The sequence below is a fragment of the Xyrauchen texanus genome, chromosome 36 (genome assembly GCF_025860055.1).
Source record: "Xyrauchen texanus isolate HMW12.3.18 chromosome 36, RBS_HiC_50CHRs, whole genome shotgun sequence".
NCBI lineage: Eukaryota > Metazoa > Chordata > Actinopteri > Cypriniformes > Catostomidae > Xyrauchen > Xyrauchen texanus.
The window spans coordinates 4468441-4489655 of NC_068311.1; the positions used below are offsets into that span (position 1 = coordinate 4468441).

At 38.2% G+C, this 21215-nt stretch overlaps 2 protein-coding genes across 4 annotated transcripts in view; both read right to left on the bottom strand.

The window, feature by feature from the left end:
* Positions 1 to 2292, bottom strand: part of LOC127630125 (rho guanine nucleotide exchange factor TIAM1-like) — a 100048-nt gene extending 97756 nt beyond the window's left edge. Inside the window, exon 1 of one of the 3 annotated variants that reach the window (XM_052107565.1) lies at positions 2243 to 2292. The gene's annotated coding sequence lies outside the window, so the exon portion shown is untranslated. The remainder of the gene's footprint in view (positions 1 to 2242) is intronic. The other 2 variants (XM_052107570.1, XM_052107564.1) reach the window with 2 other exon arrangements.
* Positions 2293 to 4171: 1879 nt separating this feature from the next.
* Positions 4172 to 21215, bottom strand: part of LOC127630188 (SR-related and CTD-associated factor 4-like) — a 54323-nt gene continuing 37279 nt past the window's right edge. Inside the window, exons 17-19 of the mRNA XM_052107661.1 lie at positions 9469 to 9610; positions 6388 to 6453; positions 4172 to 5471 (exon numbers count right to left, since the gene is read on the bottom strand). Coding sequence (XP_051963621.1) covers positions 4912 to 5471; positions 6388 to 6453; positions 9469 to 9610 — 768 coding nt within the window. The 3' untranslated portion in view covers positions 4172 to 4911. The remainder of the gene's footprint in view (positions 5472 to 6387; positions 6454 to 9468; positions 9611 to 21215) is intronic.

Consider the following 21215-nt stretch of genomic DNA (forward strand, 5'->3'; position numbering starts at 1 on the left):
CCACTGACGTGTACACAAAATTGCTGAAATGAAATGAACACAGAATTGATGAATGAACAATTGAATTTTACACAATAGTTCACAAAAATCGCGCTTTGTCTGAACTTGATTCAATCATGGACTGCAGTTCAACATGTTAGAAATTCATTTTCTTAATTTAAAATTACTGTAATCTCAACACAAAAACTTTATGTAAACCCAACACAATTAGCTGTGTCAATGCAACTCAAATAAATCTATTTTGAGCAATCAATTTAATGTACAATATCAACCTGTCTTCGCTCAAGCTCCACTTTTCACCACTATGATAACCCCCAAAACTCCAAAATATCAGAAACTCTTCTAAATATCAACATAACCAAAAATGAAACACTATGTATCCCACTTTATATTCATCTAGCACAAAAACATTCAATAAAATAACACTTATTTTAACATTATTTTCAATGAGTCCCATGCAGCATACCCAGAAATGGAAGTTCCCTGCACAGTTTCATCAATGCTACATTAACACCACCATTAACAAGTATTCATGTAGTCCCAACTCAAATGGATTAAGTAACCTTCCATTTTACAGATTTAAATGGATAGAACGCAATGAGGTCAAGTGTTCTAGAATTGTGTTGTTTTAGTTCAGTTTAATTAACTAAATAGAACAAGCAGCAAAAATCCCTTTAGAGTGTATGTGGGCCTACTCCAAATAAAAATAAATAGATAGATAAATAAATAAAAGTCAATAGATTTTGAAACTGACACTATGCAAATTACCTCTTCTGTTAATTGTCCATTGGTGCAAAGTTACTGGTCGATGCAGATCATCTCAAAATTAAATACATCTTTTTTTAAAGATCAGACTTACCGTTGTCAATTGGTGGACGATAAAACGGTCAAAAATCCCTTCAAGCAGGGACCAAGCCATACAATCATACCAGATTATCATAGACAATTGAGGGTGGACAAGGGCCAGTAAACAACACCCAAGCAAACAAACCTACATACAAATGATGTAAACAAATCACTCCTTAGGAACATTAGCAACTACATAGAAGCCCTAGTATCATGGAAAGAGTTTTGCACAGGCAAGGGTAACGGTAGCCAGCTGGTACGAGCTGTGCAGTGTGTAAACCTCTTTCCCCTGGCCTCAAGAGGTGCAATAGCGACTGACACTAAAGGCTGTAGCCTTTAGCATCCTTGTTATGCCCGCCTGCCACACTGGAGATGCTGGTTCGAATCCTGCTCGGAGCGGGTTGAGCAGGACTGGTTACAGTGGTGCCATGACCCAGATGGGAGTGAGGTTTAGGGGGTAACGGTAGCCAGCTGGTATGAGCTGTGCAGTGTATAAACCTCACTCCCCTGGCGTCAAGAGGCGCGCTAGCGACTGATACTAGAGATTGTAGCCTTTAGCTTCCTTGTTAGCTCTCCTGCCTCCCACACTGGAGACGCTGGTTCGAATCCTGGACATTCAATATTTTCAGCACAAAATGTAAAACTGTAGTCATTAAAGTAGTTACTGTCTTTTCAACTGTAACCATTTGAAAATGTCATTACAAATGACAATTCAAATCTTTTTTTTCCAAGAACGGCATCATTTAATATTTTTAATGGAAATGCACCCCCAAAAAATCTATTTTTAATGAAAAGTGATCTAGTGCAGGTCTCCATGTGGCACATATCCCGGGCATATGCTAGACAGCAGGGTTCAGGGCATCACACACAGAGAGGCAATCATCATCATTCATTTAAACCAGAGAAAAACCCCAACTTATATGAGCAATGAATAAATTCAAGAGCTGTTTAACATCAAACCTTATGAGAGCTGTATAGTGTGCACTGGGGTGTAAGCACATTCAGGGTCACGCGGGAGCTGATGCCCTTGGCACTGACGGCGCATGTTGTAGACGCTAGTGACAGGTGCGCGTAGTCAGAACGCACGCGAAACGCCTGATGCATTTCTAAACCCGAATGCTTTTAAATAGTGCACTTAAACAGCTGACAAGAAAACACCTATCCCCAATAAAAACAGGCAAAACTCACGTTTCTCAGTTATGTCACTGCCAAATGCGGCTTTCAGAACGGTCAATGTCTGAATAGGCAAACAAACGCGAGTCAATTAACACTGCGCGTCCAGCACGTGTGGTCTCTAGTGATGCCGCAGTCACGCGCATCATCATTCACATTTAAAGCGATTCCAGTCTAAACAAATGCCATACGTTTATATATGCGTGTTATTATGCATACATACCTGTCATCATCCCGTATGCTCTGCTGTGATGTTAGACATCATGGCATCCGCGCGTCTCTGCTGTCAGACGCGGCGCTCGCGCCTGGAGGTAGGGTGCACGCGCATGTGAGCGCGCTGTGCCCGTGGATCACAAGAGCGAACCGAGTTTAAGCGCAAACACTTGTTGGCATGATGCTGATCCGTGAACCACAAGACAATATTAATGCTAAAACATTTTAGATTTTTGCTCTCAATTCATTTAGCTTCACCACCAGTCAAAAGTTTGGACGCACACTTACGCAATATCTATTATTACTACTTTCCAAATTTTAGAAAAGATGTATGTCGTTTTTGTCTTTTTTCCCCTCTGAAAACATGGAAATTCCCAGAAGTGTCATTTCTAAATTCTGTATTGTGTTTAACCCTTTAATGCATACCTCAGGTAGTTTTATAGCACACATGTATACCTCATTTAGTTTTATATATATATATATATATATATATATATATATATATATATACTTAATAACCTAATAATAATATAGGGTCATTAAAGACCCGAGATATGTAATAGTGTCACTTTTAAAAAATGTTGCACTTCCATAAATAATATTTTTATTATTATTTCATATCCATATATGTTTACTATATATTTTGCTTATTTCAATACAAATCAGCACTTGATGAAGAAGCAACATGGAAGTAAACTATAGCAAGTGTAACACATGAACGGTAGGGGTGGACTGGGAAGAGAAATTGGCCCGGGATTTTACATGGCAGCTGGCCCAAAAGTTGTTGAGCGGTGTTGGGGGGGTATCGCTGTCCTTTTATGCATATCGCGGCATCGTTTTGTGGTCCGTTCTGCATAACGCAGCGGCTCATTGTTGCTTATCACGGCCCATTCGGCACGTTTCGCGGCCGAACCACCGGCGGCCCATCGGGAAAATGTCCGGTATGCCAGATTACCAGTCCAACCCTGGTTTCATCTTTCATCTCAAGCATGCTCTTCACTGACGTTTGCGTTGTAGAATTTTACTGCATAAACACAATTAATTTTGTACATAAAACAAATATCAAGCATTTAAGCAAAGTCGCACAAGATCTTACGATTTCGCCATCTTGTACAATTTATTACGAAATGTCATGAGCCTTCACTTCCTTGAAAGGAAATGACTTGAATGAGCTGTATTGTGTTGAACACATTTTTTAGTATCCCATTACCTGGCTTTACTCTTACCGTTTCATGTTAAGTAACTCATATGTAAACATAGCCTATTATTTAATTCAGTGGTTCTCAACCCTGTTCCTGGAGGCCCCCAACAGTACACATTTTGGATATCTACCTAATCAAACACACCTGATTCAACTCATCAGCTCGTTAGTGGAGACTCCAAGAACTGAATTGTGTGTTGATGTGTTGCCGATAAATGCAGTACTATGCAAAAGTTTTAGGCACATAATATGTTTCACGAAAACATTTGCCTTTAGATGGTTTTATATCTTCAGTTTCAGTGTGTCAATAGGAAATATACATTTTAAACTCCCAAACGTTCCTTTCGCAAATAGAATAGAAGAACAGGGAGCCTTGCAACAGATGACATGGCCCCCACAGAGCCATCGAGTTAGTCTGGGACTACATGAAGAGACCGAAGCAATTGAGATCAACTGTGGTGAATTCTCCAAGAAGTTTGGAGCATCCTCTCTGCCAACAACAACAGAAAGAGAATTGGTGCTGTTTTGAAGGTAAAGGTGGTCACAACAAATACTGGTTTAGCTTGTTTTCAGTTTGCTGGACTTTTTATGACATTCATTTATAAATGAAAACTATTTATGGCACTATTTTTGCACAGTACTGTAACACCTGTGAGTCTGTGAGTGTTGACGAATGGCGAACTCTACTGAGATAACTTCACACATCATGTCATCATAAGAAAATGAATAGGAACTCAGTTTATTAAGTGGCCATAACATTTACTAGTTTTTCTTTTAACATGTTAATATAAACACAAAGAAAATGAAATCAAGAACGATAAAAAATTATTTTCGTAAAATTATACACCAACAGATGATGTTCTACAGCAGAACCATGTAAGCGTAACCTCCAGTGTGATCCAATGTATCATTTTCATCACAGAACACAATAGTTACGCTCTTCTTTATCGCTAAAAAGGTACAGAAGCTTTTAAACTAAATATTACCACCAAATATACATAAGGAAATGTGGGCAGGACCTTTTTCAGAATTGATTTCTTCATGGTAGAACTTCCAAAAGTATCTAAGCTGGACTATTTACATTTAACGTATCACACTAGACCCCTCATTCTTTGCACGTATGTTTCCGTTTACATTAGAGGTAGTGAATCAAAGTCTGAAAAGCTGGAGGACCCCTTCGATTTCAAAGAGAGAGATAGAAAGAGCTTATTCTTACAATGGGAATTTCATAATTGAACGATCCCCTGGTTCTGTCTCTCCTATTCAGATTAATATTAACTTATAGAAAGGCCAGCACCATCACTCGTATTCAGAAACAGGTTTGAACATGAACATCTGAATCAATGTCTGTGATTTTCGTGTGGGCTAAGAACTTTAGAAACAGCGTCCGTTCCTTTCCGTGGACTTTCTCCTTAATCCTGTTCCGTGGTTCAGAACTTAATTTCAATCAAAATCCTTGAATTCATTCTGATTCACATTCAGTTCCCAAAATTACCTCGGCCACGATGGCCAGCCCTACCCCTTCCCCATCCACCCCCCTGGAACGGCGGCCCATTTCCAAACCTCTCCGGCCTCCTTTCGGGTTCATGTTCCTGCCAGTCATTCCAGTATGGTTTCTCTTCCCACTGTTCTTCTTCTATGGGCACCCTGGGTGGGCCCTGAGGGGGGACCCCTTCTCTGGGTGGAGGGAAATTCTCTACTGGGTGGCGCATCATGGGCATCCGGAATCGACCGGCACGAGGCTCTCGGAACATGGGGTTGGGGCTCCTGTGGGGCAACATTTGGGGTTGCATCACATGTGGGGGTATCATTTGACGTGGCATATTTGGTGGTGGCATGTTCGGGCGTGGCATATCATTGGGGAAGGTTGGCATAAATGGCGGGCGGGGTCCCAGAGGGTTTTGTGGTGGTAGAAATCCAGGCCTGGGCCCAAGAAAGCGCGCAGGAGGAGGGGAATTCAGTGGTTGACCTCCTGTTGGGTCAGTGTGACTTTTAGGGCCCTCTGGAGAGTGTTTTGAAGGTTCTTCCAATGGGTTTTCTGATATTAGGAAAAAGGGAAATTACATCAAGTACAGTACAGTATCAACGGCTTTGGTGTATTGAAGATGTTCAGCTATATTAGTTGTTCTCAAGGTGTGCCTCACTCCCTCCAGTACTCAAATCTCATTCAGTTAAATTTGTGGTGACAACAAATCAAAGAACCAATGAAGATTGTGTGCAATTTCTTCCTCCCTTTTTCTCTTTATATGGTGTCAGGTGTGCTCGCTGCGCTTATGTAAATAAAGATGTTCTTGTGTGCACGCCAGATTCAGTTGGAAGAAGGGGAATATTTTCAGTTAATTAAGACTTAAATTTCAGTCAATTCCTCACACACTTATTGTATGGATTCAGAAGACTTTAATATATAGCACACTAGTGATATGGATGACTTTTATGGTGCTTTTATGCTCTTTGGAGCTTGAAAGTCCAAATCATGATCCTCTCGTCCCTCATCCTTTTGTTTGAAACAACTTGAGGGTGAGTAGCCTAAATGATGACACAATCTTTCCTTTAAATTTGCTCCTGCAACGCAATATTACTTTTTTACTTGTACTATTTTTGGATATTTTTAAAATATATACTGCAATTAAAATGATCTATTTTTGTAAACAGAAATTATACAAATTAAATAATAATAAAAAAAAAAAATATCTGATTATGTGGTGGGGCGCAAAAGGATTTTCTAGCTTTAAAAGGGGTGTCACCAAAATGTATTTTACTATTTACTATTTTTACATGAGTTAGTTAGACATGGTTAGTTCCCACAAAAATGCAAATTCTGTTATCATTTATTCACCCTCATTGGTGTTGCTTCAAACACGTTTTATTCATTCACTTTCATTGTATTGAAACTTGGGTTTGTATAGATTTTTGGGTGACTGCGTTTTTCAGTCCTGCCGATCAGCTGTACGTACCTGATGGTATATTTGGACGAGGACCAGAATGTTTCATCGGGGCCATTGGGGCAACATGAGGGAATCCTGTGTTTAAAAACAAGGTAAAAATGTACAAGGTGACTTTAATTATTTCATGCTTGAACTGCCTCAACATTAACATCATTTGTCAAAGCTTTTGAAAACTATTATGAGAACTTGAGTTTGACAAGTTTGTTTATTTGTTCAATCCGTGCTTCTATCATGCATATTATACCCACTGTGTTTTGTACAGGTACTGCACATGTCTTACCTATACATTGAAAACAGTAATAAGGGTTAAAGGTAAACAGCAGCTATAATAGTTCTATGATTCCTAAAGCCTGGCCTTAATTTACATCAGAAGGGTTACCAGGATATCATGTTTGGGGGGGCAACATAAACAATTGAAAAAATCGGTGCAAAATTAAGCTATACTGCACACAATCTGTTTTAGTGCATATCTTTTTCTAAGCCAGGAACCCAGAGATAGGCACAGGGCCCCTATTAGACTATAGGGCTATCACATAAAAGTTAGTTAAACCAGGTCAACATTAATAATATGATGATGATATTATTATTATTTATTATTATTATTATTGACAGATTCATATATCAGATCACGGTGATTGCCTGGTGATGAGTGACAGGTGTTTGCTTGTGAGAAGACGTGCTACACGAGTAGGCAACCGAGACGAGAGAGTTTTTTAAATGAATCTGAAGTCACGTTTGTATAGACAAGAGGTAAATTCATTTGTTTCTTCTTCTAAGCTGTTCCAGACTTAGGTGCTACTTTTAGGGCTAAAATGCTTCGTGAATTACTCTTAGTAAAACACATTAGGAGTCTAAAGTTATGAAGCTACTTGTAGCCTCTTATAAGATTCTTTGTGAATGTGGACCCAGGTAAAACATTTTGATATGCTCATTTGAACGGTATGAGAACAGTATTTTAATGTTATTCTCTGGTTGTAAGTGCTGACGACTGTGACTACTGCGCACTCTGGTTGTTAATGTGATCCGGCAGCAGACGGACACACACCCAATAACGGCCAATAGAAAAGCAATAGGCTACATTTTTTTAATGAACGTTCTAGTTAGGACTGTTCGCTTTTTTATTTAAGGGGCTACTGGAGGAGTTTTGAGATCTATAGTCAAAATAGACTTAGATAAATGTATTTAATTAAATACTACTATTTTTCACAGTCTCATTTTTACTTTAAGACCGGGGTAAAGCAAGGAAAACTAAAATTTACCTCAACAAGGCGGGATAATGAACGACTCTAGTCTCATTCGTGGAGGTGGAAAAACAAGTTCTTTGTGAAATGCAAGATTTATTGTATTAAAATTTAAATGCAAAAGAAAAGGTATGAGTCTGCTGTTTTTGTCAATTTTAAGTTTTAATTTAAAATGTTTGCGATTTTAATATAAATACATGGTTAAATATTTTTCCACTTAATTGCTCGAGCAAATTAATATATACATCTGTATAGAAGTAATGCATTGAATACGTTGATTAAATTGGGTTTTAACGTGAATACGTCTATTAAAGAGTGTATATGTGTACAAAGAGAATCGCAATGCAGACAAAACATTTTTTTTTTTTTTTTTTTAAATAAAAATTGTTGATAACTTCTGGATTTGAAATAAAAAAAATAGTGAGTATGCCTATGTGTTTCTGGTACAGTACAGCCGCGGATCAGTTAGCCTACAAAGTAACGCAGCATATGTGAAAGCATCTCGCGCTGCTCGTGCGCCGCATACAGTGCACTGCACACTGCTTTCTCATCGCCGCACATTCTATCAGCTGCAGTACTGGCGCCTCGATCAGTCCCCGAAATCTCGACGTACATTCACATCATATGTTAATGCAGTGGTAGAGTTACACTCACAGGACACTGCACTTATTCGCCATCGCAAAAGTTCATTGTTTGCTCGTGCTTTAAAGCTCTGCCAGGTAAACATTTCATTGGCGTTCTGTTCTGACATAATGCACTTTTTCTGAGCGCGTACGCCGAGCTCGCGCGCACTGTGAAACAGCGCCAAAACTGGATGTTGTGTCAGACCTCACTCATCTTGCTAGCGATGGAAAAATATGCACAAAACAATCCACTTTTAAATTGTAATTTAAAATTTCATCAGATGGACAGATTATTTCTCAAATTCTCAGGGGAGGCAGAGCTTATCCTAGGGGAGGCACTGCCTCCCCCAGCCTCCCCCTAGACACGCCCCTGATTTACATAAGGGCTCTATGCAAAGCCTGATTTGATTTCAACATCCATCTGTCTTTCTATCCAGGTGTTTAAAAAAAATAATAATTTTGACTAGGGCTGTGAATTTAACACGTTAATTCATTGCTATTATTTAATATAAATATATTGCTTTAAAAAAAATGTACGCAATTATAAATGTCCCCGGACCGTAATAAAGAATATTCTTGCTTGTAGTACCACCTGTTTTCACTAGGAGCAGTAAGCAAAACTCCAGCTGTAAAGGCAAGGCGCAGCTGTACAGAGAACAAACCACACTCCGACTGGCTTGACACCAGCACAAGTTGAGAATGCGTTGTTGAGTCCAAATACAGCCAGACGGAGCACAATTCTGAATGCAGGGATCTCGAGACTTGTTTTTGTAAAGTACAAAGTGACCTAAAAAGCAACCAAAGTGTGACAATCCAAAAGTGTGTACGTTGACACGTCCTTAGAAAAGCCCTTATTAAATCCATCACGGACAGATTGATGAATTCATTTACAAAATAGATTGTTGTGGACTGTCGGCCAATGATTCAACAGTATCGAAATAAACAACATATTACCTTCTAAAGCCACTTTTTATCAATGCTTTACTCATCTGCCCTATAATTGTCATTAACATAATTATGCTTTCATAATATACATTATATTTATATTAATTTATAATTTTAATAATTATATATTGAGTTATTGTTATTTGAGGGGCTTTCTCAGCAATTATTTATATGTGTGCATAATTGCGATTAATTAATCTGCATATCATGTAATTAATTCGAGAAAAAAAATGTCAGACTCAAGCGGTCAGGATTAGAAGAGAGCAGTTTTGTGCAGGTACCTGCTGGCATCTGTGGCAGATTGAATCCTGGAGGTGGGAATGTCGAAAGGGGCAGTGAGGTCCTCATGGCTGGGGGAGGCAGACCCATGTTAGAAGGAACTGGAAGAACATTCTCTGCTGCCACAGGATGAAGTACAGGACTCTATAATGCAGAGAGGCAACCGATGGGCATTACAGCAAAGGAAGCAGAGGTGTGACAGCTCAACAACGCTTATGGATTATTGGTATTGATTTGCCGCCATAGTTACTAAAATGGACATTCCCAAGAAAAGGTTTTGAGAGACTGAGATTCAAAAACATTTATAAAGACATGATGAGGCCAAAAGTGTTTCTGCTGTGTTCTTATTTGGGGGACAAAAGGCACAAACAGATATTTGCTTTTGATGCATTATCTTAAAAATATATTTTATATAAATATAACATTTGCACCCACATATCTGTAAAATACCAGATGATGTAAAATGACCAGAGAGGTTGACCAATTGGACAAATTGCTTGTGATGCTTCTCATTTGAGCATCTGCTAATTAATTGAATGTAAATTATTATAAAGATAAACAAAAATGCAAAAAATAAAAATACTACTGTTATAAAGCTGTGCACCCTGTTTCCAGGAACTTGGATAGTAAACCTTGCATAGTACTAAAAGAATGCACTGGTAAAGTAATTCAGAGCTGCAAATCTGCTTTAAACATAAGACATAATCTCACAAGCGAGACAATTTGATGATTGTTTAGAAGAGTTCATGACCTCTGAAGTCTGACAAATCAAGCAACTATTGGACAGCTCAAGTGGTCAAAATGATTGTACACATGGCATTTTAAAATCTGTACATTAATACAAATATTCAAAAACCTAGAACTTTTTGGCCATCTCTGAGGCTGAGACTATAAGGTTAGTGGGACACGTCCAATAATATACAAAGAATTGCATTTTAAAGTGTGTCACATTCCTAAATGACATCATGGATGTATTCATTCACAGAGGCTGAACTCTGCACATCAACTGACCCTAGAGCTGCTCTTGGACCAAAGGTGAGCTGTTGGACGGTGAGATCAGTTCAAACCTGACAAACACCTCCATGCACAGAAATATATGGCATTTATGCTGAACATCACCATCTAGTGACAGATGTTCATTATGACTATGGTAAAATTATGTCAGTTCCCAAACAGTTCCCAAAAAGAATAGTTCAGCCAAAAATTATAATTCTCTCTTCATTTACTCAATGTATATGACTTTCTTTTTTCAGCAGAACCCAAACAAAGTCTTTTAGAAGAATATCTCAGCTCTGTTGGTCCATACAATGCATGTGAATGGTGACCAAATCATTGAAGCTCCATAAAGCACATAAATGCAGCATAAAAGTAATCCATATGGCCCCAGTGGTTAATCCATGTCTTCAGAAGCGATCCGGTAATTTTTGGGTGAGAACAGACCAAAATATCTAGGACTTTGAGTATGCATCAAGAACTAAGAACTTGAAATCATGATAGTGCCTCGAGACTGCAATGGCATAGTTATAGTGAAAAAGGAGTTAGATTTTGGTCCTTTTCTCCTCCAAGATCACTTCAGAAGACAGGGATTAAACCACTTGAGTCTTATGGATTACTTATATGCTGCTTTATTGTGCTTTTTGGTGCTTCAAAGTTATGGTCACCATTCACTTGCATTGCATGGACCAACAGATCCGAGATATTATTTAAAAAAAGTCATAAACATCTGGGATGGAGGGGGAGTAAAATCTATTTTTTTACTTTACCCTTTAAATGGATAGTTTACTCCAATTATAATTGTGTCAGCATTTACTAAACCTTATTTTGTCCTGTTTGACTTTCTATCTTCTGTGAGATGCAAAAGGTGACATTTGCCTCACTTATTATGCATTTTCATTGTGTGGACAACAGATGCATTGAAAGTGAGTGGTGACTGAGACTGAACATCCTGCCTTACATCTCCTTTTAAGGTAGTTTGGTGCATTACATTCTGAGACACCAGACTCCCCTATTATTAAACACAATCAAAAAGAGTTTCATAAATAAGATATAGGTCTAGCATCTGGCTAGGTTCGATGTAAGAGACCACCACAATGGTCGACAAGAATTTTGATGTCATTAATCCTGCAAAGATGAGCCTCTTCCTGAATCTTTGTGTATGATGAATCACAATAGTTCACTGGCTGAAGTCCAGTGGTCGAGCAGAATGGTAGAGTTGGATTAAGCCATCTTTATGTTTGTGATTATATTATTATTAGCAAGCAATTTTACAAGGAAAAACTGTGAGTGGTTATTATGTCTAATGAAGTAATAGTACTTGTTATATAAATGTTTGTTGTCCTTTTGGGAATTTAAAATAACTATGTTTAGGTATCCAAAAATATAAGATCAATTTATACATTCACACATTAATGAAGTCCAGCACAAGAACTATTCCTATATCTATTATAATCTACAGTATTATGTCATTTGTAACCTAAACTTATTTTTGTTAAATGTTTTCCCTGGAAAGTGTGCTTGTACTGCTTTTATTTAAAGGTGCAGTCAGTCATTTTTTCCTCATTAAAAAACGTTTATCTCCTAAAGACATGAATTGTAATTTTGCAATATATGTATGAAATCATGAGCACTCACATTAAAATGAAGACTCAGTATATCAGTAACCTTATAAAAGCTGTTTTATTCTACACGGAGAGGGTCCACACACGGGGGCGGCCATGTTAGATTCACATGACCTGCAGAATACTACTCGCTTAATCTCAGTAACCGTCCTGTTATTGGACACTTTCACTCATTGAATAAAGTAATCATGGCTGACTGTGAATAATACATTTCTACAATGGCATTTGAAACTTTAAATGATGCTGCCTCCAAGCCACTAGGTGTCAGTGTAAGTCCAAGATGACACAAAGACAAAAGTTAATGAGTGCAGCTTTAAAATACAGTAAATGTCCACTTGATTTAGAATGTTGTTATCTAATGACATTCATGAAAATGTAAGTGTCCAAATACTTTTTAAGGCCACTGGTTATTTTTACAGGAAGTTGCACAAGCTTTCATTTTTATATTCAAGGAAACTGAATTATTCATACTTAATATACATGTGTCTATACAGGTCAATACAGCTCGGTACAGACCTATAAAACCCAATTGAAGTAAAAACTAAGTGTAATTAAATGTTAAAATTAAGTGGGTCTTCAGAAGAAATAAAATAGGTTGTTTAGGTCAACGATTGCACAAGCATGTTTCAGTTTATCCAGAGTTTTTATTTAGCAGACACTTTCATCCAGAGAACTTACAGAAAACATACCACTGCACAGTGAGTCCCTGAAGCAGTGTTGATCTCTGTATCCAACCAGTTCCTGGATCAGCACTTCTTGAAACTGAACCTTTAGTTAGCATTCAGGATCCTAAACTATCAGACTAACACCACTGTTAACTTCCATGGTACAAACACCTGCAGCAAAGTCCCTCTGACAGAACACAGTGCATTTACATAGTACAAATAAAGCATGGTGGAATTTATTTTGCCTTTCAAAACCCCATGAAACCGTTTGACAAGCCAAGTTTATTTCCTTTGTTGATGTACTTCCTGTTGAAACAGGAAGTTTGAATCCAGAAGTAGAAATCCCATTCTTTTTTTCCCAGGGGAATTGAGTTTTAACGATAACGTGTAAACCTTTAAAGACAGAAGTACTGTGAGCTCTGAGGTTGTTCATGTTTTTATATTTTTAACATTTTGTCTTTTATCCCATTTTTCTCCCTAATTTGGAATGCCCAATTCCCACTACTTAGTAGGTCCTTGTGGTGGCAAGGTTACTCACCTCAATCCGGGTGGCGGAGGACAAGTCTCAGTTGCCTCCGCTTCTGAGACCGTCAATCTGCGCATCTTATCGCGTAGCTCGTTGTGCATGACAACGCGGAGACTCACGGCATGTGGAGGCTCATGCTACTCTCCGCAATCCATGCACAGCTTACCACACGCCCCATTGAGAGCGAGAACTCGAGAAGGTTACCCCATGTGACTCTACCCTCCCTAGCAACCGGGCCAATTTGGTTGCTTAGGAGATCTGGCTGGAGTCACTCAGCAGACCCTGGATTCCAAATCGTGACTCCAGGTGTGATAGTCAGCGTCAATACTCACTGAGCTACCCAGCCCCACCGTGAGGTTGTTAACTGATTATTTAGCCCTTCTGTGGAAGCCATCAGCCCACTTTATTCAACTTCATTTAAAAACAATTGTATTCAGTACTTGATTTCCTGCTTAAGAACTACATTACCCATGAATCCTGAAGAGAAATATCCACCAATCAGAGAATCACGCCAAAGGAGCCCTTAAGTAACAGTCATGGGCGTAGAATACATGAGAGATGTGTCCCCCTCACTTTCAATAAAACCAAAGATCACCCCCACATTTTTCTCCAGGAAAATATGTTTGAGTTGTGTATTTCATACAGCAAATTTGTATATGTGTAAAAGCATGTCAATGAAGCATGTCAATAAAGAGTCAAGATACCTGGACAACCACGTGCATGAGCTCGTTATGTACCGTCATTTCCGTGAAAGAAATACCCTCCATTTACGTTTTTACTGTGATCAAGTATTGCAAGTTGCCTTAGGGAATCTGTTGATGTTTATTGATTATGATCAAAGTGGACAAAGTTAATTTGCCCACTTTGACAAATGTGTGAGTTGTTAATGCCAATAATGACGAAATAGACATTGGACAGGTACATGTTAAAAAATACTATTAATTCTAAATCTTTGCTGTTATTTTGACTGAGAAGTAGTTCTGTAATGTTATCTCGATATCGCTTCTTAAATCCCAAGATCGATCTTTTACTCTATGTGCAACCTTCCACTACAATGAGAGGAAATCACATCTGAAATCGCATTTGAAACCAAATCTCGCACTATGCGACTATAAATGTATAAGTTTGGCAACTGGCTGGTATACGTTTAGATTTCACTCACCAGTAATTGTGTAGTAAGAGGTGTAATATTCAGCGGCGAGATCCTTTCACAGTGTGTTGACAGTAAAAGTTGTTCATTTTAATGTGTGTCCAAAGAAGAGATCCACGTGACCCATTTATCAATGAATAATGTCCCTTTAAATACCCTTTCTGTTCTTTACAGTCAGATGTTGATCATTAATAACAAAAAATAAACATTTAATTCTAATCAGGCATAGCACAGATGAGATAAAGCCATTGGAGTCTCTCTCATTAACATGTGCTTATATAAAGAGGTTGTTTATAGATAAGCCATGTTTCCTTAAAGAGACAGTACCGGTTATAGCGCGTGTGCAACAAATCAATGTAAATACCTGTAAATAGTACATATTTACGCAATTAAACAATACAAATGTAACAAAATATAACATATGCAATATAATATTATATTTATTGATTAAATACATTGATTTGTTCATTTTTAAAGAGCTAAAATGTAACCAAAATGATGAAAAACTTATAAAACAATTAATTAAATGAATATTTTCATATTGTACCTAGTTAGAAGGTCCCCTGTATAATTATTACATTATATAATTCTGTATAAACGGAATTAGCTGGGAGACAATTTATTTCATATGTAAGAAAAAGGGACATTATAACTGAAATATATATATTATATATAGAGCCCAATTACCAATGTGCTCTAAGTCCTCGTGGTGGCGTAGTGACTCGCCTCAAACTGGGTGATGGAGGACGAATCTGTTTCCTCCGCACCTGAGACCGTCAACCCGCGCATCTTATCACGTGGCTTGTTGACCGCATATAGAGCATGTGGAGGCTTCGCGCCATCCACGCAGCATCCACACACAACTCACCACGCCCCACCGAAAGTGAACCACATTACAGCAATCACGAGGAGGTTACCCCATGTGACTCTACCCTCCCTAGCAACCGGGCCAGTTTGATTGCTTAGCAGACCTGGCTGGAGTCACTCAGCACTAGCGAACTCCAGGGGTGGTAGTCAGCGTCTTTACCACTGAGCTACCCAGGCCCCCCCTGCTTTGTTTTTAATTCAAAAATACCAATTAGTATGACAGAATCAACCTGATTACTTTGGGTTAAACAAATGAATCAACAAAGTATCTTTAAGGTTATTAAGGTAGAAATAGATCATCAATGAAAAATGACACATTACCCTTTTTACACAGGATAGCCTTTATGTAATTCTAATGGCTTTATATGCCTTATGGTAAATGAAATGAGTAAATTCCATGTGCTCCCTTTTGTTTTACCCCAATATTGGTTATTAAAGTTGATTCTGAACTTTATTCATGTATAATATACTGCACCTATATAACAAACTCTGCCTGCTTGAGGTGATGTTTTGTCCAATCTGGCCGTTGAACTAAAATGAGGGCATACAAGTATGCGGTAGCACTTAACAAATTATTTAATTTGTTAAATCACAAATGAGTTAATTTGTTAAGTTTAGTTAATACATTAGATATCATGAACTAACAATGAACAATATTTGTTAATGTATGTTAATAAAAATACAATTGTTCATTGTTAGTTCATGTTAGCTCATGCAACTAATGTTAACATATACAACTTTTCATTTAAAAAAATGTATTACTATATGTTGAAATTAACATTGACCAGCACTGTTTATAAAATGCTGTAAAAGTATTGTTTATTGTTAGTTAATATTAACAAATGGAATTACCAAGTAAATGCATCAAGGACACAACTTGGTTATTTGGTCTGTTGTTCTATTCTTATGCTGGACATTTTGTCCCCTTCACTTCTGAAATAATTGTTAAGCCCCTGGCAAAAGTCCACTCCCATGACGCACTGTGAATGATGCAATCGAGTCTCCCTGCATTCTCAAAATACTTATATATTTTTATATACTGCATATCTGAATATTTTGCAACATAAATATATTACTGGGTGACATTTTGGTGGCAGTATATTTTACAGTTCACTACCGTATATACCATTAAATCACATAATGTTAATACAGCAACCAACTGGAACTACAGTAATCTGCTTTGCACTTTGATATCTCCTGTTAAACACCATAGTAATGCAGGTTTCTAAAAAAAAAAGGCCAGATGATGAGTTCAATGTCATCAATTTTGGCCCTTCTAGGAGCTATGGCCAATAAATATGTGCAGACAGTGCCCAGTGTCACTCACACAAACTATCATTAACATTTTCACCTTTATATATAAAGTAGAGTTGGGCCACTCGATTTCGGACTTGGTCACCGAGTCCAATGTGAATGGACTTGTACTTGTCACAGACTCGGATGCATTTTTACTGGGACTCGAGCCTGTCGGACTTGGGATTTATTTCCGAGTCTGGCCGAGTCCATGGCAATTGTGATGCAATGAAAAACAAACAAACACACAAACAAACCCAAAAAATAAAGTAACATAGGGTGACCATACGTCCTTTTCCCCCCAGACATGTCCTCTTTATCAGACCTGAAAAAAAGCATGCTCTCTACAGTTAGTGCTATCATACATTCAGTTTTCACACGTATATGTCCTAACGTGTGATTATTCTGGATGAGAGCAGCAGCGCACACTCTTTCAAAGCACTTTTTTTTAACTCTCTTGCCCGTGTGCGTGTGGAAAAGAGACCGCTATTCGCCAAAGGAACTCTGCTGCTCTCATACAGAAATATCAATAATGTAAGTACACTTTAAAAAGTATGTTCCCCAACTCTGCAAATTATTAAATAGAATAAATGTTTTATCAGACTCACACTTACTACACAAAGCCACTTCTAACTGAAAAGGTTGACTATATCGAAACAAAATAAAATTGACTACGTATCAGGGACATTTAAACTAATATGACGGATAAAAAAGACCATGATGGAAATTGTACAACTCAGTCCGTCACATATTTGTAGCACAACCTCTGTGTGTTAGCTGTAAAGCTGCTGGCACTTACATATAATAAAGAACACAAGTGAGGGGAGAAGTCTCTGTTCACCCATTATTCATACTCAATATAATATGAAAAGTACGAAACATCAGCCCAAGATGAGTTTGTCAAAAAATGTATATTGACTTTAGGGAAGTAAGCTTCAACTGAACACAGCAGGACCAAAAAAAAAAAACTAAAAAAAATTGTTATAAATATTTTATTTTAATCATACCATGAAATTACACGTATTCTCTTGCTAAAATATAATTTATCCCCGTTAATGGTACAGTAACTACCAGTTAATCATTTAAACACATTTTTACAGTAGAATGTTTACAATATTTTACATTAAAATAATAATAAAAAAATATTACGAATTACAAATATTTTATAACTCAAAACGTACAAATTGTTTTATAATTTTCCATCATTTTTATTTAGATTATGCCATTTACAACACTCCAAAGGATTGTTGTTCGTTCCTTCATTAAGGACGTTAAGTACACACTCTTGAAACTTTATCTTTTTGTGCAATTTTCAAATACTTCATTTGCTTCAAATAAAAATGTGTAATGTTGTGATTTACCTTGGAGCAGCTTGGTTTTGTTCATTAACTCCTTTAAGAAAGATTTTATAAAATCAATATAGACATGGACTAAAATCCACAAAACTCCAGTTTTCATTTCATGGGGTAAAATGCAACTATTTGTATGGTCTTCATAATACCTTGACTTACACGACACATAACATGTTGCTTATTTCTTTAAAATTCAGTACATAAGTACTTAATAAGTTAAAGTTGTATTTCAAGCAACAGACCATTCACTAGTAACTGCCTTAAAAACATTACAGACCAATCCTAACTTGGTAACAGATGCTGTACGCCATACTGTTTGTAACAATTTTATTATTTTAGTAAATGTTAAATGTTTTGTATAATACTTGTAGACACATTATGCTATGCAGATGATACGCAGCTCTACCCGTCGTTCCAGCTTGATGACCCTACTGTCTCAGCTCGTATCTCTGCCTGCCTCTCTGACATTTCGGCCTGGATGAAGGAACGACACCTTCAGCTCAAACTTGTCAAGACAGAACGCCTCGTGATCCCAGCCAACCCATCTGTTGACCACAAACTCACTATTCAACTTAGTTCAACTATACACCAAAACCAACCAGAACAGCCCGGAACCTGGGAGTGTTGGTATGACCATCTTAGTTTCACTGCACACATCTCATCGACCAAATCTTGCAGATTCATGCTTTACAACATCAGGAAAATCAGACCTTTCCTGTCTGAATATGCTACACAGCTCCTGGTCCAAGCTCTGGTCATTTCAAGACTGGACAACTGCAATGCTCTGTTGGCTGGCCTTCCAGCTAACACCATTAAGGCACTGCAAATAGTCCAGAAAGCTGCAGCACATCTGGTCTTCACTCCTACAGGCTACCTGTAGCTGCCCGCATCAAATTCAAGGCTTTGACTCTGGCTTTCAGGACAGCCAATGGAACCACACCCTCTAACTTCAAATCACTTCTTAAGGTCTATGCTCCAACTCGCTCTATGTGGTCTATGAACGAGTGACCAATCACAAAGAGGCTCAAAGTCTATTTCACGATCGTACACTTTCTCTGCTCCTCTGTGGTGGAATGAACTTCCAGCCTTCACATGATCTGCTGTTACCTTCTCAACATTCAAGAACCAGCTGAAAACACATCTGTTCCGTGAGCACTTAACCATGCCACACTAATTGTGCTACTATTGCACTTAACCTGCACTTAAGGTACAAGAATGTGCTACTATTTTTACTACTCCAGCCACTGTGAGAACTTGGCAGTCCTATACAGCAGATGTTGTTAAACTTTGTATGAAAAATTGCTTGCTGTGTCTCATTGCTTTGGATAAAAGCGTAGGCTATCAAATGCATTTATCTTCCCCTGTGGCGCAACAGTAAGTGCAATGCGTCAGCAGCATGGGAGATCCAGGTTTAGATCCCACACTGAAACCACAGTGCATGCATTTGCATTCAAAAGTAGCATTTTAAAAGTAGCATTACATTTTTACTCCACAGATGGTCATTTAGTTTTGGTGTTTGGTTGGGGATTTCGGTTTATAAAATATACATTCCTCTTCTCTATATTACATCCTGCACAGCTGAAAACAACCATTATATTGTAAAAAAAATAAATAAAAACAAAATAGTTTTAATTAAGCAGCAATTATTCTCTAAATCCTAAAGTTGTCATTAATAAAAGCATTTAAGTGGTCCTAATTAAACAGTACTTGAAATGTCACATTTTGGAATCATAACTCAAACATACAGTGCATCTGGAAATTATTCATAGCGCTTCACTTTTCCCACATTTTGGTATGTTACAGCCTTATTCCAAAATGGATTAAATTCATTATTTTCCTCAAAATTCTACAAACAATACCCCATAATGACAACGTGAAAGTAGTTTGTTTGAAATCTTTGCAAATGTATTAAAAATAAAAACTGAAAAAAAAAAAATCACATGTACATAAGTATTCACAGCCTTTGCTCAATACTTTGTTGAAGCACCTTTGGAACCAATTACAGCCACAAGTCATTTTGTGGATGATGCTACAAGCTTGACACACCTACTTTTGGGCAGTTTCTCCCATTCTTCTTTGCAGGACCTCTCAAGCTCCATCAGGTTGGATTGGGAGCATCGATGCACAGCCATTTTCAGATCTCTCCAGAGATGTTCAATCACGTTCAAGTCTGGGCTCTGGCTGGGCCACTCAAGGACATTCACAGAGTTGTCCCATAGCCACTCCTTTGTTATCTTGGCTGTGTGCTTAGGGTTGTTGTCCTGTTGGAAGATGAACCTTCACCCCAGTCTGAGGTCCAGAGCGCTCTGGAGCAGGTTTTCATCAAGGATGTCTCTGTACATTGCTGCATTCATCTTTCCCTCGATCCTGACTAGTCTCCCAGTTCCTGCGGCTGAAAAACATCCCCACAGCATGATGCTGCCACCACCATGCATCACTGTAATGATGGTATTGGCCAGGTGATGAGCGGTGCCTGGTTTCCTCCAGACATGATGCTTGCCATTCAGGCCAAAGAGTTCAATCTGTGTTTCATCAGACCAGAGAACTGTGTTTCTCATGGTCTGGGAGTCCTTCAGGTGCCTTTTTACTGAGTAGAGGCTTCCGTCTGGTCACTCTTCCATATAGGCCTGATTGGTGGAGTGCTGCAGAGATGGTTGTTCTTCTGAAATGCTGGAGCTCTGTCAGAGTGACCATCAGGTTCTTGGTCACCTCCCTAAGGCCCTTCTCCTCCTATTGCTCAGTTTGGCCGGGCGGCCAGCTCTAGGAAGAGTCCTGGTGGTTCCAAACTTCTTCCATTTACAGATGATGGAGGGCACTGTGCTCATTGGGACCTTCAATGCTGCAGAAATGTTTCTGTAACCTTCCCCAGATCTGTGCCTCGATACAATCCTGTCTCGGTGGTCTACAGACAATTCTTTGGACTTCATGGCTTGGTTTGTGCTCTGACATGCACTGTTAACTGTGGGACCTTATATAGACAGGTGTGTGCCTTTCCAAATCATGTCCAATCAACTGAATTTACCACAGGTGGACTCCAATCAAGTTGTAGAAACATCTCAAGGATGATCAGTGGAAACAGGATGCACCTGAGCTTAATTTTGAGTGTCATGGCAAAGGCTGGGAATACTTATGTACATGTGATTTTTTTGTTTTTTATTTTTAATAAATTTGCAAAGATTTCAAACAAACTTCTTTCACATTGTCATTATGGGGTATTGTTTGTAGAATTTTGAGTAAAATAATGAATTTAATCCATTTTGGAATAAGGCTGCAACATA